This window comes from Saccostrea cucullata, unplaced genomic scaffold (genome assembly GCF_032062105.1).
Source record: "Saccostrea cucullata isolate Sc308-1 unplaced genomic scaffold, CSIRO_AGI_Scuc_v1 ctg72, whole genome shotgun sequence".
Taxonomy (NCBI): domain Eukaryota; kingdom Metazoa; phylum Mollusca; class Bivalvia; order Ostreida; family Ostreidae; genus Saccostrea; species Saccostrea cuccullata.
The window spans coordinates 1,114,870-1,132,743 of NW_026918900.1; the positions used below are offsets into that span (position 1 = coordinate 1,114,870).

The following is a 17,874-nucleotide window of genomic DNA, read 5'->3' on the forward strand; positions in this document are numbered from 1 at the left end:
CAAGAACCCCTGACCCTGGGGCCATAAAAATCACAATTTTGGAAGAGGCACTCTTGCTCATCATAACTATGTACTTAGTTTATTTAATAACCAGGAGCAGAGAAGAAGATTTTCAAAGAAATAATGCATTTTCACTATATAATCTATATAGCGGCCCCGCCCTAGCACTAGAATCCCTGACCCTGGGGCCATGAATTTCACTATTTTGGTAGAGGACTCAATGCTTATTATATTCATGCCAACAGTTTGACTGCTTGATGTCCAGGAGTAAAGAAGAATCTTTTTAAAGATTGCAATAATTTTAGTAGTTTTGGCCCCACCCCTCAGGCCCTAGGGGAGAGGGGGGGGGGCTGGGACCATAAAATTCAATTTTTGTTCCCCTTAAACCATAGATGTTGATACCAAACTTGGTTGATATTGGTTCAGTGGTTTCAGAGAAGAAGCTGAAAATGTTCAAATGTTAACACACGACGGACGAAAACGGATAGCAACAGGTCCCCTGAGTTACTCAGGTGACCTAAAAAGGTATCAAACCAGGTTGAATTCATTTACAATATCAACCAAGCAGTGAATATTACTTTTTTTCAAAGTGCGTAAATATATATGGTCAATATCAACGCACTTTGAAAAGAAATATTCATTTTTTAATGCAGATTGACACATATTTATCGAAGACAAGTAAACTTCCTATAGCATTGTGTTCAGTCTCCTTCCGAGCATTAAGCTTTGGAGAGAGTTCGAATCATGCGTGATTTTTTTTTCTTTTCATGTCACATGAGTGAAAAACAAATTATTATCAATTAAGGAAGCAAACGTGTAAAAGATGATATTGACACTACAGATTTTATTTTAAAAAATAAAGCTTTTCATGAACTTTTAGAAATGATCGAGATATGTTTTTTCTCAGAGTGGGGTTATTAGCATCGTTCTCTATACCATCACAATATCATGGACATACTCCTTCTATATTTATTACCGCTTTGTGTTAATTCAACTTCGATTACAATATTTAAATGTATATTATAGAAATTTAGAATCATAGCTGTCGAAGCAAGTAATCACTGTTTATAACATTTAATTACATGATAAAGATCAGGTGTTACAGGTATATAATGCAAACTCCTACAGGCAGGAGGGATTGGCAATCTATGATCTTAGTTATACAAAAATGCTATAGGTACATTGTATATCCTAGTATTGAATTTCATTCATTCATCCATTCATCCTTCCGTCCGTCCGTTTGTCCATTCGTTCGTTCAATTTATTTATTATTTACATTTATTTATACTTATATTTTTTTTCTAATTATTTATTAAATATCAACATGATCAAGTCTAGTGTAGGATTTCTTTCAATACAATTAATCATGAACTTTGTTTGTTTGTTTTTTTTTTATTTAAAAGTAATAATTATTTGAAGAGGGAGGGATTTATCATGATCATTTGAACAGGTTCTTTAAAAATCTACTTTCGCTGCCTGTCGATGGCATCATGTAATTCTTGATTTCATTTGAACACCCATCATCTTGATATCATCTCGCAGTTTCATTTGGCTTATATATCGGAAACTTTATGATACTATTTTAATATGATAATTCACTCAGATTTTCACATCGTTTGATCTTATTTTATCGAATCTCTCTCTTGGTTTATGTATAAGGTGTATCCTTGTATACTCATTGCTGATGTACATGATTTTTCATGTAATTACCCATGCTAAGTTTGCTTCAAAATCTGTTAAATAAGTGCAGGAGGTTATAGTATTGATTTAAAGGCTAATTTTCAATAACTCGATTTATTTTTAGTGGAATTCTCGCTCTGGGGTGGTAAAACCTGAATGTTTAATCAGGCTGGGATGAAATGGACAAGCGTAATTTTAATCATTGCCTACCTTATTTATAATTATTAGTGTATCAATTAACTTTATTTTCAAAGAAAAGTCTACTGCCCTATTTCTTTCAAACTAGTTTGCCAAATATGTTATAGTATAGTATTGCCACACGCAATACACGTGCAACCCCAACCACACACAAAGTCATCCCCTTCACACATGCACCTGCACCCTCTAGGACTGTCAGTTTGAAAGGTGTGCTTGGAAGATGAAATTCTGTGTGAAATTTCCTTCCCTTACCCCCCCCCCCCTCCAAAAAGGAGCTCCTTCAATGCATGATATACATTCCATCTTAAATGTAAAAAAAAACATAACAAAAAATAAAATTAAAATAAAAACAAAAAAAAACAAAGACGATTTATCGTTGCTCCCCCCCCCCCCCGCGTTGAAATTATGTTTTCGATTCACGTCAACTGAAAGATGACTGACTGAATGGCATTTTCAGACTTTTCGGTGACCATATTCATTTCAGTGTATACAGACATTGATTTCGCCTTGTATGATCTAAATAAAAACGCTCACTAGCGTTTTAAAGTATCACTGCCAGTTTGATTAAAACCCCCCCCCCCTTCTCCGCGCTGAAATTATTTTTCGGTTCACCTTAACTGGAAGATGACTGATTGAATGGCATTTTCAGTCTTTTCGGTGACCATATTCAGTTCAGTGTATACTGCTCATTGATTTCGCTTTGTATGATCTAAATAACAATGCTCACTATAGCGTTTTTAAGTATCACTGCCAGTCTCATTAAAACCATGAAGCCCACTTCTTCTCCTTTCACTGGATAAGGGGCTGATTTTAATCGTTCTCTATCCCTGCCCAATCAAAAAACATCTGACATTATTTTGCTTTTTAAAAACATTATTTATTGATTTATTTTTGAATTTCAAAACAAGAAAAGATATATTGCTTTGTATACATGTATAAAATAATGAAATTTATCACCCTATTATAATAAGATAATGGAGTTTCACCCAAAATAACATTGCATGTGTTAAACCCAACTCTTTTAGAAGGTTTTGTAAATATGCTAAGATTACTCCATAGTGAAGAAATTTTTGTACAATTCAAAAGTATATGTTGTATTGTTTCTATATCCTGTTTACAAAAGGTACAGTGATCATCATGCAGATAAAATACTTTATTTTCTTTAAATAACATTTCACTGGAAGGATTCTATGAACGATTCTATACTGTAACCATTGAGCAGAAGTATCCATAGTTGTTCTAAAACATACCTGAAAAACATCTTGAACACAAATATCAGATTCTAAAAAAAAACCTGATAGTTCCTTGTTCCATCTAATTGATGTAGGAATGACATTGTTAATACTATTCAAATATCTATAAATTATTTTAGTGCACTTTTCATATACAATGATATTCTCAAAATAAAAAGGAATAAAAGGGCTACATTCCCCCCTTAACAGATTATTTATCTATAGATATTGTTTTTAAAAACCTGGTAATAGCACAGATAATACTGTTGTATTGCATAATGCAAACACTAGACAAATGAAATCTATTTTCAAAATCAGTGACATTTTAAAAAATTTCCTTCATTGTTTAAGAAATCACAAACACTTTTAACACCACTTTTAAACCAGGTATTTACAAAAAAATATTTGTTTCCTTTTTTTTATATTGGCATTGTACCACACAGTTATAAGTTCAGATATACTTAGTTTTCAATTGTTGTTGAGTGTTTTCATGAAACATAATCATGAATTAAACACATCTGTCCAAAAATTGTTGTTAATTTTTTACAATAAAGCAAGACACAAACTCTTCACCAAAATCAAAAACTTTATGCAATATGTATGGCACGCCAAATTCACAAAAATGAGATAAACCTAGTTTCACATTTGATAAACTAGGTTTATCGACTGTAAACTATAGTTTACAAACCGTAAACTATAGTTAACGATTCGTTAAGTATAGTTTTTGTAAAACTATATTTAACGGTTGTTAACTATAGGATGATAATCTAAGTTTATCTGTCTGTAATAAGCGTTAACAATAGATTTTGTTGATAAACATAGATTCACATTTGTAAACAGTTTTTTATAGTTAAGAGTTGTTAATCATAGTTTCACGATTTCGTGAAACTATATTTATCAGATCGTTAACTATCGTTAATAATCGTAAAACTGTATTTATCAGATAATCTATGTTTTGCAATCGCAAATGATAGTTTTCGGTGTTAAGTATAGTTTACGGTTGTGAAACAATTATCGCGTTAACTATAGTTTACAGATGTAAAATATAGATTTTGTTAACTATAGTTTACAGTCCGTAACCTGAATTTAACAAGCGATAAACCTCTTTTATCGACAGTGAAACTGTTTTGCTCATTTTTGTGAATTTGGCGTGCCATAAATATGTCTTTACCATTTATTGCCAAAAATTATCTAACCATGGGTGATTGCTTTTTGTTAATCTTTTAATCCAGGAGCACTTGAGAGTCTGAGATGCAATAAAGTTATCTATATCCAACATTTTTATTTTTTTATTATTTAAATTCTGCATTTTAGATCATCGTCCTCCTATATGATTATAATTTTCTTTCACAGGCTAATAAAAAATATTTTTGTCTTTTCCTTCTTTGAAAGAAAATTCGGTCACGAATAATGTACCCCGTATTTTCATTCTAACAGACTTGTATCCGTTATGCCTAGTTTGTTTACAATATAAGTAGATTTATTCAAAATATTAATTTCATTTATCAAACCGTAGCTATTCGGAATTAAACTCTCCGTTACATATTCTGACCTTAGAATCTACTTTCGGTTTATCAATTTGGCGCCAGGTACAAAACAAACAAACTTGTAATGGCACATTTTCTTGTAGTTTTTAATCATTTATCGCATTTCGAAGTAGATTAGAAAACTTTAACTATAAACAAGCGACTGTTTATGAGGTAAGCTCTTGTTAATTATAGAAAATTTTCTTGTTAATTAGTTAGAATAATCTTACTGTCGGGACAAGCCCTCATCACAGAGTTACATCAACACATATATATGTAAATTGAGTCCATAGGACATTCATCATTTTATCGATAGAACCTTTTATCTATATATTGTTTTAGAGAAGAGTACATTATTTTACTTTCATTGGATGGATGAAGGCTGAAGGCATTTTAATTTCTAAAGAAAGCAAGTGACCCATATAGTCAAAATAATCTTTTAATAACTGTCTCGGGACAAGCCCTTTCCACAGTTTTGGTCCGTTTTAAATGATTGCAATGAAATAGTCTAAAAAATAACTTTTTTGTAACTATTAAAGAATAATTGATTTTGAAACCATATATAGATATATAGCCTATTTTCTTTTTTCAGTTTTGTTCAAGACAAGGTGTTACATTCCGATGGATAAAGTGTCAGCACCTACATGTAAAAGAAGATTCTTTTTTTGACATCAAAGATGATTAAAGAGATATATTTTGTTTTGTTATGTTGTTTTTTTCTTTAGTCAGTATTTTTTAATTGCCCCCTTTCAAGTCACATGTCAAATTAAAACTTAATGCCAGCAGAGATATGTATGGTTTTTATATATCTCTTATGCCAGGGTTGGTGATCCAGAACCAGATTTAATATTAATTCAATCAAATTTAATGATGTAAATGTTACAAACTTAACTGAGGACTTAAGATATTGAAGGTAATACCAAAAGAATATAATGAGTAATTGAGACTCAGTGTGCGAAATTAACGGTGGACCGGTAGACAATGTCAGAAAATCTAGTCCTATACATGTATTAATAGACCGACTTGTCTATAGGAATTCTTTAAATATGGTTCCCAGCTTGTCTCTAATAAACAAACCACAAAAAGGAAGACCAGTTTAAATAAAACCCTGTATTACAGATGTATTCCGTCACCCCTTAGTTATAATAATTTGTTCCACGATGTATGCAGTGTTGAATATTTTATTTTTAACATGAGGGGAGGTTAGTTTTTTTAATCGGACACCAAAACAGTGCAGAAGAAACATGTCAACCGTTTAAAGTAAACGGGAATTATTATTACTCTTGTCTATCAGACAGAGATCTCAATGTTTGAGTCGTTTATCAATGCTGTTGTTTTATATATCGTGTTTTTTGATTCTTGTTGTAATCTTTTATCCACTACAAAAACTACTGGAAAGTGTAATTATTTCACCATTTTACATCAAATACGTTTATTTAATTTCAATATTTTAGCATTAAATGTTACTAAAACTCCATGAAGTTGCTGCGGTCTATAGAAAATGAAATGTAATACCAAAAGACTATAAGTTAGTTTCGCACATTGAGACTTGCAAATCACTTGGTCATAATCCTTGTATTTGAGAAATTATCAAAAACTGCACAAATAAGTTTTGATATTTTATAGTGTATCTACAATTTGTTTTAAATATAATTTAAAATTTGTCTATCTTTACAGCAAATGGTGAAGGGTATGAAAGAACATTATAAACAGAAAGAAGAAGGATTGACTCAGATCAAACTTCAGGTGGAAATAGTTTGGTCAACCATTCAGAAAAGGTTTGTACATAGACATATTGTTACAAAAATACTGTTTACATTGAATCAGGTTATTTTTGCCCTTTGATGCTTGCAAACAGTTTGGCCCCATTTTAAAATTTCAATTGGTCACAGTTTTGTTTGTTTAAGAAAATTTACTTTTTTCTGTGAAATAATTTGCCCTGCTTTTAAATTTGCCCACCTGTGAGTAGGGCAAAATGGGCAAAAATAAAAAAATAGGGGGGGGAGTGTCAAATTTCCCTGTGTACAGTGACTTTAATACAACATAAATGCTATATCTGCATGCAAACTTATCTGATGGATTATGAAATGTTTTTTTGTTTAACATTTCTCTGAGTAGATTTCACCACCTGTCTACAAGAGAGAAGGAGAATTTTGCCGCTGTCTTCATGACTCCGGAGGAGAAAAACCAGATATTGTACCTAAGTCGACAACTGACCCAACTCTCTGACAATCTCAGACGACTGGTGTCAGACGAGAACCAAGAACAGAGGTAAAATATTTATAGATTGAGGTGGGCACAAGGGGGTGGGGATGGGGAGGGGGAATTGGTGTGGGATAATATTGATTTTGGAATATTTATATTCTAAAAAAAATCTTTGTAAGTATTTAGAGATGTACATGTATAAATCTCTATATACTTTCAAAGATTTTTTTTTTATCATGTATTGCTTTTTGATTTATTTCAAGAAAAGCAAATTTTAAACTACCTATTCTTAAAACAAAATTCATACAAAATTTAATGAATGCTTGTACAAACATCTTAATTCTACTGCTTATTGTGATGTGTTATGACGAACATTACCAACAGATTGTTGATCGATGTGCAAAAGTCAGAATTTTCACATTTTCTGCATCAAAATGTTAGAGCCATCACAAGCAACCCACTTATTATTGTGTAAGCTTCAACAAGAATATAGATAATCCTTTTATATAGAAAATGCTAAGCTTTGAAAGTCATTTTTACAAGCCTACAAGTCACTAATGGATTAATGCATTATCTTGTGACCTTTAAGTAATACAAGGCTTACAAGAAGTTCGTGCAATAAATGCTGTATGTTATTAACGATAAAAAGGCAGAGAAAATGCACATAGATGTAAAGTACATATATGTGGTCGTAAGTGAGTCACTGTCGAGAACGGGAAAAAAATATTATTGTGAACAGAAGGAAATTAAACTTCTTGATCAAATCTTTCATCATCTCAATGAATAGATGAAGCATGCATTTCATTAAAGCATCTATGGAAAAAAAATGAGATGTGAATCTATGGCCGTTAACATTGAGGAAATTATGTCGTGTCTTCATATTTAAGTTAAGGTATCATTAATTTAGCATGAGACTTTGGGTCATTCATAATTCATTAATCAAGTGAATGTGAATACATGAATCTTCAACTGTCTGCAAGCTTTTAATTGGATAAGATAAAGTTTATTGAATGAAAGTACACTGGCTGCTGTTTCAACTCCATGTTCCTGATTTTGACAGACTGAGTTCTGAAATATAAGCAGGGATGGCTATGTCTCAAGGAATTTAACTAATTTTAGCAAATCTAACTGTAAACATATGTATATTCCTAATTCAGATTGTCAAACACAGGTTTTCTGTAGAATAAACTGATCCATATATAGAGGAAGAGACATGGGATTGTTCTTGGTTTTAGTCATTTCGAAAAACAAGTGCAGAGATGCCAATCCTCACCGGCATTTTAGACTTACTGTTTTTATGGCATCTAAAGTATACCTCAATGGGTTTTTTTTTCTTTTTTTTCAGTAAACCTCAATGTTATCTATCAAAAGTTTACATTATATTTATGAAAGGCATAATCTTGACAGTGCTCACTAAATGTGTTGTCTTAATTTCTCTAACTTTTTCACCTGATTTTCAAATGTGCAGATTTTGATTTTAGCAAAAATTGATATATAGAAAGTATTGAGCTTGTAATTAAAAAAGGAAAAATGTTAAGCCCCTCATTTATTTGAATGATTTTTTTCATTCACTTTTTGAAGATTTGGCAATTCTTCAGGGGATACAGTAGGTCAAGGTACACTGTACCATAGAGTCAGAGACACCTATAACTTTTCCTTCAAGATTTTACTGAAACAACCCGTTAATATGGCAATGAGAGAGATATTGTATTAATAAAAAAAAAGTTATAATGCATAGTTTTTCTAATGGAAAATTATTTTACCAAAAAATTATGCTCATGATAATTACGTGTAAGTCAATTATTTTATGCAACTACAGCATATTTTTTTTCATAATTTTTCTCAGAAATATTTTTAAAAACTCATAAACCTATTTGATTAATTGATAATGAATTAAGTTATCAACATAAGTATAGATTAAGAAACTTTAAAGCATTGATTTTCTTAGAAGTGACTGATATAATACAAGTACATACAGAAAAGCATAGAAAATCATGCAAATAGTGAAAGAATGAAGTGTTATTTAAATATAATGGCACACAAAGACTAATGAACAATCGGTTTTTGATTTCGATGAACGATGTTGCATTAATTTTTGATTCCTTTGGTAGTCTCATTTCAATATCATGGCACACATGCATAGATGCATGTGCATCGGTTTTTGCATGCGGTGTTGCAAGGATTAGAATAAATTCTGTCAATCATTTTTACATTTTATGTGTATTATAAAAGTTATTTTTGGTGAAATTTTTAAAATGCTACTCTTCTACAGTTTGAGTCTCATTTAAATATCACATGGCACACAAGTAGACTACACTAAGATACATAAAATAGTGCATCGGTTTTTGATTTCGATGAACGATGTTGCCAATGTTACTAAAAATAGAATTTTCTGAGAAATTCCTTTAAAACGCTACTCCTTCTACAGTTTTAGTCTCATTTCAATATCACTTGGCACACAAGTAGACTACACTAAGATGCATAAAATCATACATGTTAACTCTACCGATTTAAAACTCCATCTTCCGCCTACCGATTTTTCGAAATCTTACAAAAGTTGCGTCTTAAGTATTTTTGGTTCGCTTGGGCCATTTTTGCCACTCTCATAAAACTTGATTTGACTCGGAAGCATACAAACGCATCGATGTGTACATAGATTTCAAGCACGAATTTGACAACGACAGCAGCAAAGATTATCTGTGATTACATTGGTTACGATAAATTTAGTCAACATCATTGCCATTAAAAAGGAGATACAGCTTTTAAGAATTAGATGAAAACGTTTGTCATCGTCTATAAAAGCACAGGAGTTCACAATGTTATCAATAAAGTCAATAGAAATCAAAGACAAAAATTGGGTGGGGTGATTTATATAACGAAAGATAGGAAAATCTGGTTTAAACCATGTCATCATTTGTTTTTGTAACAACTGAATAAACATTCAGAATTATTGCTTCTAGGCTATAAGCAAAGATCACTCTTCATAAGGCTAAGTTAAAAGCAATTAATCCAAGCAAAATGATGAGCATGAAAAATATTTGTACAATTTATTCAAAAATTGTTAAAGTTGATATGATTAATTATTGTAGGTTTCATTTAAGGCTACATTCATGTATATTACATGGCCACGTAAAACAACGCGCGCGCAATGCTACCGCTTTTGAGGTCTGAATCTCCCTATTTTTCATCAAAATAGGTTAACATGTATGATAAAATAGTGCATCGGTTTTTGATTTCGATGAGCGGTGTTGCAATGGTTACTAAAAATAGAATTTTGTGAGAAATTCCTTTAAAACGCTACTCCTTCTACAGTTTTGGTCTGATTTCAATATTGCTTGGCACACAAGTAGACTACACTAAGATACATAAAAAGCATCGGTTTTTGATTTGATGAACGATGTTATGTTACTAAAAATGAAAGAAATTCCTTTAAAACGCTACTCTTTCTACAGTTTTAGTCTCATTTCAATATCACTTGGCACACAAGTAGACTACACTAAGATACAAAAAATAGTGCATCGGTTTTTGATTTCACTGAGCGGTGTTGCAATGGTTACTAAAAATAGAATTTTGTGAGAAATTCCTTTAAAATGTTTTACATAGAAATCAGTGGCACACAAGAACACTAATTTAAATAAAAATCGGTTTTTGATTTCAATGAACGGTGTTGCCATGGTTACTAAAAGTAGAATTTTCTGTGGAAAGCTGATTTCAATATAACTTATCACACAAGTAGACTACACTAAGATACATAATTCTGTGCATCGGTTTTTGATCAGTACAAACCAGTAGAGCTACAGTCTCGACAGAGACTTCTGGCTACCTATGTGGAATTAAAATTGATTTAAAGTAAGCTAAATTACAAAAGGAATCTTAAGCCCCTCTTTACGATTTTTCCATTCATTGATGTGGCAATTCTTCAGGTGATGGAAATTCTTTCTACCTACTTTGTCCAAGATTTTACTGGAAAACCCTCATATATTGTATTTAGATTAATAAAGGAGTCAAAATGATTTTACCAAATTATGCTCATGATAATCATGTGTAAGTCAATTATTTTATGCAACTACAGCATATTTTTTTTCATAATTTTTCTCAGAAATATTTTTTTAAAACTCGTAAACCTATTTGATTAATTGATAATGAATTAAGTTATCTACATAAGTATAGATTAAGAAACTTTAAAGCCTTGAATTTCTTAGAAGTGACTGATTAATACAAGTACAGAGAAAAGCATAGAAAATCTGCACATAGTAGAATGAAGTGTTATGTAATCTTCAAAGACTAAGGAACAAGGAAGAACTGCAGTAAGTTTGATTGGTAGCCATCATCATGTATAGATGCATGTTCGCATGATTTTGAAGGATTATAAATTCTGTCAATCATTTTCACATTTTATGTATGTTATAAGAGTTATTTTTGGTCACTTGAGTCAGACACTTTTTGATCATTATGATGTTCTTTCATGAGTTTCAAATTTTTTTTGCTGATTCAATCAGTGATTGTGCATCTTTGTGTCATGTTCTTCAAATTTTATTTTGAACATTTTCAATACATGTATCTCCTCCAGAACATAGGGGATTACTATAATTTGATATACCATTAAGGATCTTGGTGATTGAAGAAACAATTCACAGAAAACTTATGCCTGGTACCGGCTTGTAGATATTGAAAAAAATTGCTTGAGCCAAAGCCCTCAATGAGCCCCTGATCAAAATTTGTCCATTGTCTGTCGGTAGGGCGGTAAACTTTTACATTTTCATCTTCTTCTCAAGAACCACTGGGCCAATTTCAACCAAACTTGCTACAAAGTATCCTTGGTTAAAGGGGATTTTATTTGTTCATGAAGTGCCACACCCTTTTCCAAATGATAATTATGAATTTGAGAAAAATTAATGCCATTTTTAAAAATCTTCTTCTCAAGAACCACTGGGCCAGGAAAGATGAAACTCATGTGGAAACATCCTTGGGTAGTGTAAATTAAATTGTTAATATCATGACCCCCAGGGGTAGGGTAGGGCCAAAATGGCCGAATCAAAGTTTTACATAGGAATATATAGGAACAAATCTTTAAAAAATCTTCTTCTCAAGAACCACTGAGCCAGGAAAGATGAAACTCATGTGGAATCATTCTCAGATAGTGTAGATATCAAATTGTTAAAATCATGACCCCCGGGGTAGGGTGGGGCCACAATGGCCGATCAAAGTTTTACATTGGAATATATAGGAAAAATCTTTAAAAATCTTCTTCTCAAAAAGCACTGGGCCAGGAAAAGCATGTGGAAACTTAGTGTGAAAGCATCCTTGGGTGGGGCCAAAAGATCAAAGTTTTAAATAGAGTATATAGGAAAAATCTTTAAAATCTCATGAAAAGGGAGGAAAGATGAAACTATGTGGGGGCCTCTTATAGTGTAAATTCAAATTTGTTCAAATCATGACCCCCAGGGGTAGGGTGGGGCCAAAATGGCCAATCAAAGTTTTACTGGAATATATAGAATCTTTAAAAATCACCCAAGAACCACTCAGGAAAGTGAAACGATGTGGCCCAGATAATGGGCCTCTTGTTCAAATCATTATGATGTTCAAAGTTTTACATAGGAGTATATATCTTTTTTTTTATGCTGATTCAGTCAGTCATCTTTGTGTCATGTTCTTCAAATTTTATACTGAACATTTTCAATATCTCCTTTAGAACATAGGTGATTACTATAATTTGATATGCCATTAAGGATCTTGGTGATTGAAGCTTATAATTTGTTTAGCAACTCTTAATCATTCTTTCAATTCACAGAAAACTTATGCCTGGCTTCAGATATTTAAAGAAAATATTTTTTTTTTTAATGCATGGCTCATTCTTTGAAAGCATCTACCACAGTCTTATTTTTTTGCAAAGACAGAGAAAAAAAAATCCATAAAATTAGAGTAAGGGACCACACGGTGGGTGTAACTGGTCTAAAGGGGATGCTCACTCCTCCAGGGCACCTGATCCCACCTCAGATGTTTTTAGTGGTCCCTAATACTGCTCTAAATTTTGGAGTATGGACTTTAGATCTGAACTCCATTACTGTTCAATACCTTCAATATTTCATAGTGTGTTTTATATCTTTGAAGAAAGTATTAATAAATAAGAAAATGAATATAAATTTATCAATTTAAAATGAAATGCCAAAGAGAAAATGTGTATTTTAGGCTGGGTCAAATTAAGCAATCATTACATAATTCGTAAGCTGGAGCTAGGATAAACATCTTTTAATTTCCTGCTACAGGCTTCATTTTCACCAGATTTAATAAGAGGTCATCATCCCTAAATAAACTGCTATACACCTACAGCTGTTTTTATGTTCAGTGCCTCAAGATCCACTAAAGTAAATAACCTTGACCTTCAGACACAATTTAGATCAAAGAAAAAAATCAGCTGTACTTACGATTTTAACATAGAGGTCAAGTGATCGTAGCTAGAAAGAAAATTGAAAAACTACAATCTTTTGTAATATCTTGGCAGACATTTAGCTGAGAGATGAGATGAGGAGTTTATTATTGCTTTTTTTGATTACAACTTCTTGTTGCATGAATGCCATTTTAAAAGTAACATCAAAGTACACTAATAAATATTTCATATGAACTAATTCTTTTGGCCTTGCAGATTCAGTGTTACAGTACATGCAATTTTTAACAGCATCTAGAGAAATACAAATAAACCCTTGGTGTCATAACAGCTAGCTACTTCAAACATTATATAAAAATCAATAATTCTAAGTGCATAATGATGATGTAATGTCATCCATTAAGGTACATTATTTTACTGTTTTTTTTAGTTTTTTGTAATCTAAGTATTAATTGTCTGTTAATTTTGCAATTTGCTTTCACGTTATTATTTGATTTATAACAAAATTTAATTCTATAACTGTGTAAAAAGTTTTTTTTTTTCAATTTTATTATATATGTTGCATAAAGATTTATTGTTCATATACATTATGAGTCCATTTCTTATCATGTGTGAGATTCTGGCTCTGGGCCTGTAAAACTAAGATGGGCTCAGACTTTTGATATCAATCTTATTTTTCTAAAAAAAAATTCTTAGGATAAGTGAGATCGGTATCAAAAAGTGAAACTGAGATCGAAAAGTGACCTCTTCTGCAGAACTTAGGATTAAATAAAAGAGAAAAAAACCAGACACTATAAAACAGCTATAAAATTTGATGTTGTTTGAGATACTGATGTTCAACTGTAATTATATAGAGCTGAACTTCATAATCTTGAACACTGCATGCATATATCTTGAATATCATGGCTATGGGGAAGGCCTAGTGATTTGGAATTCCCAATTACTTACTCTTTATGTATTTTATCCTGGATATCTCTTAGCCTCAGATATCTAAAAGATTTGTTCTCAGTCTCAGTGAGTATTAGATAAGATTTGACTGTATTTAAATTGTGTACATCTGACATGTACAAGGAGGGGACCACTTGTAGGAGAGATTTGTATCATTTCGGGGCCTAAAGTTTTTACCCTCTAAAAGTACATTGTAAAATCTTAAGACTTAAAAAACTTTTATGTTTATATGAATTTAAATATGACTAGCTGTTTGATAAATTAAAGTGATGTTTAGAGTCAGACTGGTTGGTTCAGTTAAATGTTTGAACCAAATGACAGAACTGTACGTAAACATGGTATAGCATTAAAGTGTTTCAGAAACATATTGATTTAATGTAATGCATGATCACTGTTAAAATCCTTACGATTTTGATTGTAAAGAATCCTGTTCTTTAGTGCATTGAATTTGCCCTACACATCTTCACCATTCCTGATGTCTGTTTATGATAGCACTCCCATCATTTTCATGGGATTCTTAAGTGTTCACCAAAAGTGCAATCATAAAAAGTGATACAAAATGTTGCAAATTTGTGAAAACAATTAAACTTGTAAGGTGCATAATTTACTGAGGGCTTTTCTTTTTTTTACTTTTGAATTTCATATTTTATTTGTTCAAAATGAATGGGATGGGATCCAGGTTTATAAATAAAATTTTACAGTAGTCAAAATTTTCCTCTGATAATTTTTTTTCCTCATAATTGTTTTGTTTGTTTTGTTTTGTTTTCTGAAATAAATATTAAACTAAGCTTGAATGTTTATTTTCTTTAATAAAAATTTGATTTTTTAAAAAAACAGACACATGGAATAAAAAACATTCAGAAGTGTCACTAAAAAAATCAGCAATATTCATAAGTCAAAAGACATTTACTCTGATTTCATGTTTTGCGCCACATAATTTTTTTGGAAAAAGTCACATAAATTTGTCAGTCACATAACCTGCATATATATCAAGTACAGATGTCTTTCTGTCTGTCTGTAACGCTTTGATTTCCACACATATCTCAGAACCCTTTGAGCTTTTGCAATGAAATTTGCATGCAACTCCCTATGGACTAAAGAAGACCCCTATTGATTTTGACAAAAGGTAGTCAAGGTCATAAATAAGCAAATTCTGTGTGTTAAAACACTTTCGTTTCCACACGATATCTCTAGAACCATTTGAGCTATTGCAATGAAATTTTACATGACAACTCCCTGTGGCCTAGAGAAGAAATTGATTTTGAGGTTAAAAGGTCAATGTCAAGGTCGTAATTTATACATTCTGTCTGTGTGTAACACTATCATTTGGCGATATTTCAAGAAGATTTTGAGTATGCAATGTAATTTTATATTCAAAAACTCCCTAGGTACGTCTCTCGCCCCTCTCAATGTTCGCCCCGTTTGTTTTATTAGTCTTATAGTATTACATGTCGCTATTTTTGCGCAGGGGCATGAGGAGAGTTATGCGTATAAAACAGGTTCTCGGCGGACTTAATGTTCTTATTACATCTAAGAACTGTTTAATAAAGGCTTTCAAACACCATGGATTGTGTAATATTTTCATATATAACATGAAAACATGAATATATACATGTATGTGACTTCAGTTCTGCATATACTCTACTCCGCAGCGATTCCGTGGTATAGTGGTTATGTCTCTCGCTTCCAAAGTGAGAGGTACAAAGGAAATTGGCGAACCTTTCTTTCTTTTTTTTTTTAAATACTTTTTTTTTGTAACTAAAATAGTATTCAGCATGTGAAATGAAAAATTTATGAGGTTATAAAATCTCATTACAGTGTGATAAATATTCCATATAAAAAAATCTTCTATACGCATAATAAAGAATAAGCAATCAAAAATCTTTATATGCATATTGACATACTTGTATTTTATTTATTCAGTAAATGTATACATTTAATAATTCTACAAATTCAGTCAGGGGGAGCCGACTTTTTCCCTAAGCGGGGGACACGAATTCTCTGAATTAGCTTGTTATTCACTTTGTTTTGTTTGATTTTTTCATTTGAAATAAATATTAAACTTAGCTTCATATGTTTACTTTCTTTGATAAAGAATTGATTTTTTTTTACACAGACATATGGAATACATCAAGGCATACTGTCGGCAATATTCAAAGAAAGACAACTCGGATTTCATGAGGGAAATTGAAGGTAAACTGTTGTTAATTAATTTACATGATTTAAATATACAAACACTTGGGCATGTAATGCTGGAATTAAAACTAGTACTAAAAGTATGTGCCTTTCATTTGAAGGTCAATTAATTAGTCTGATCTATCTTATTCTGGGTCAGAATGCTTTTGATATGGCTCTTTTTACTGAAACTAGTATTGACTGTCAAACTCCAGCTTCAAGCAGTCATACCTGGAACTGAATTCATTCTGTTACCTCTCTTTTTGACACTGTGGATACATGTACATGTATGATAATTATGTGTGTAAATATTCATATCTTTTTCAGAGTTACAAGAAATGCATACTGCAAACTGCTTACAGACAGAAGAAATTGAAAACCATATTAATAGAGGTACATTAATAAAACACCATTAGAGAAGCCTTAATTTTTACGTGTATATATATATATATGTGCATACTGCCTTTTGTTATAAATTCAAAAACTGTTCTTTTTTCAAAATACTCAAATGTGAATAAAAATTTTTTGATCACCTAAGCTGAAAGGTCAGTTGAGCTTTTCTGAGCACTTGTTATCCATTGTCCATAATTTGTCTGTTGTCCATCTGTCTGTCCATTCTTCTGTAAACTTTTCATGTATTTAACTTGACCATCATGGTAGCTCAGTTGGTAGAGTGGTCACTCATTGATTGGAAGGTCATGAGTTTGAATCTCGGCCATGACTCACCTAAGAAGCTGAAAATGGGAAGCAACTACTCCTTCACGTTATATGCTGGGCTATTTGAAGTGAAAGTGTGGGTAAAAATTTGAAGCCCTTCACTGCCAGGTACATTGTATATGGTGGCATCCTCAAAGTCGCAGTATATGTACTTATAAATGATATACATTGATTTATTTTTGTACATCCATATGTTGTTTTGTTTCCAGGTATAAGACATCTTTCCAAGATCAAGAGAACTCTCAATGGTGAGGTGAATGACAAAGAATCAAGAGGTCAAGGTCAGGTCAGAAATAATAAGGTCACTTGTACCCAAAGGGGGACATCTCATAAGTCAGCTCTCCAGCAAAGGAACTAGTATGAAATAATTGATCTAAAGAGGATAAGTACAGTTGAGCATTGATATCTCATACAGTGGTATCTCAAATATCAAGGATATTTCAAAGTGATCAGGAAATCCCATCTGCTTATTATTTATGAATTTGCATTCGATATCTCACATAGTCAGATATCTCATTTTTTTTTAGTGGTCCTATTGAGTTTGAGATAACGAGTTTTGATATTATATTAATCTAAATTGAGGATGTTTATTTTATGATGTATTTCAGTTGATTTCTGCTTTATTTATAACAAGTGTCTCTGTTATACTTATGCTTACTAAGTACAATTTAAAGTGCATGTATTTAGATATCTTTGTTATATATATATATATATTGTTTTTTGAAGATGGCACATTTATGCCCTCTACTTGCAATTATCTTATCATGCAAGAAAAATATGTCAACAAGCAAGATTATTATGTCTAGTT

At 31.7% G+C, this 17,874-nt stretch overlaps 1 protein-coding gene across 1 annotated transcript in view; it reads left to right on the top strand.

Moving 5' to 3' along the window:
- The window catches only part of LOC134274864 (uncharacterized), a 34,510-nt gene extending 16,934 nt beyond the window's left edge, over window positions 1–17,576 (top strand). The window contains exons 2-6 of the mRNA XM_062757113.1: window positions 6,314–6,414; window positions 6,755–6,907; window positions 16,291–16,367; window positions 16,677–16,742; window positions 17,276–17,576. Coding sequence (XP_062613097.1) covers window positions 6,314–6,414; window positions 6,755–6,907; window positions 16,291–16,367; window positions 16,677–16,742; window positions 17,276–17,424 — 546 coding nt within the window. The 3' untranslated portion in view covers window positions 17,425–17,576. The remainder of the gene's footprint in view (window positions 1–6,313; window positions 6,415–6,754; window positions 6,908–16,290; window positions 16,368–16,676; window positions 16,743–17,275) is intronic.
- The last annotated feature ends 298 nt before the right edge of the window (window positions 17,577–17,874 follow it).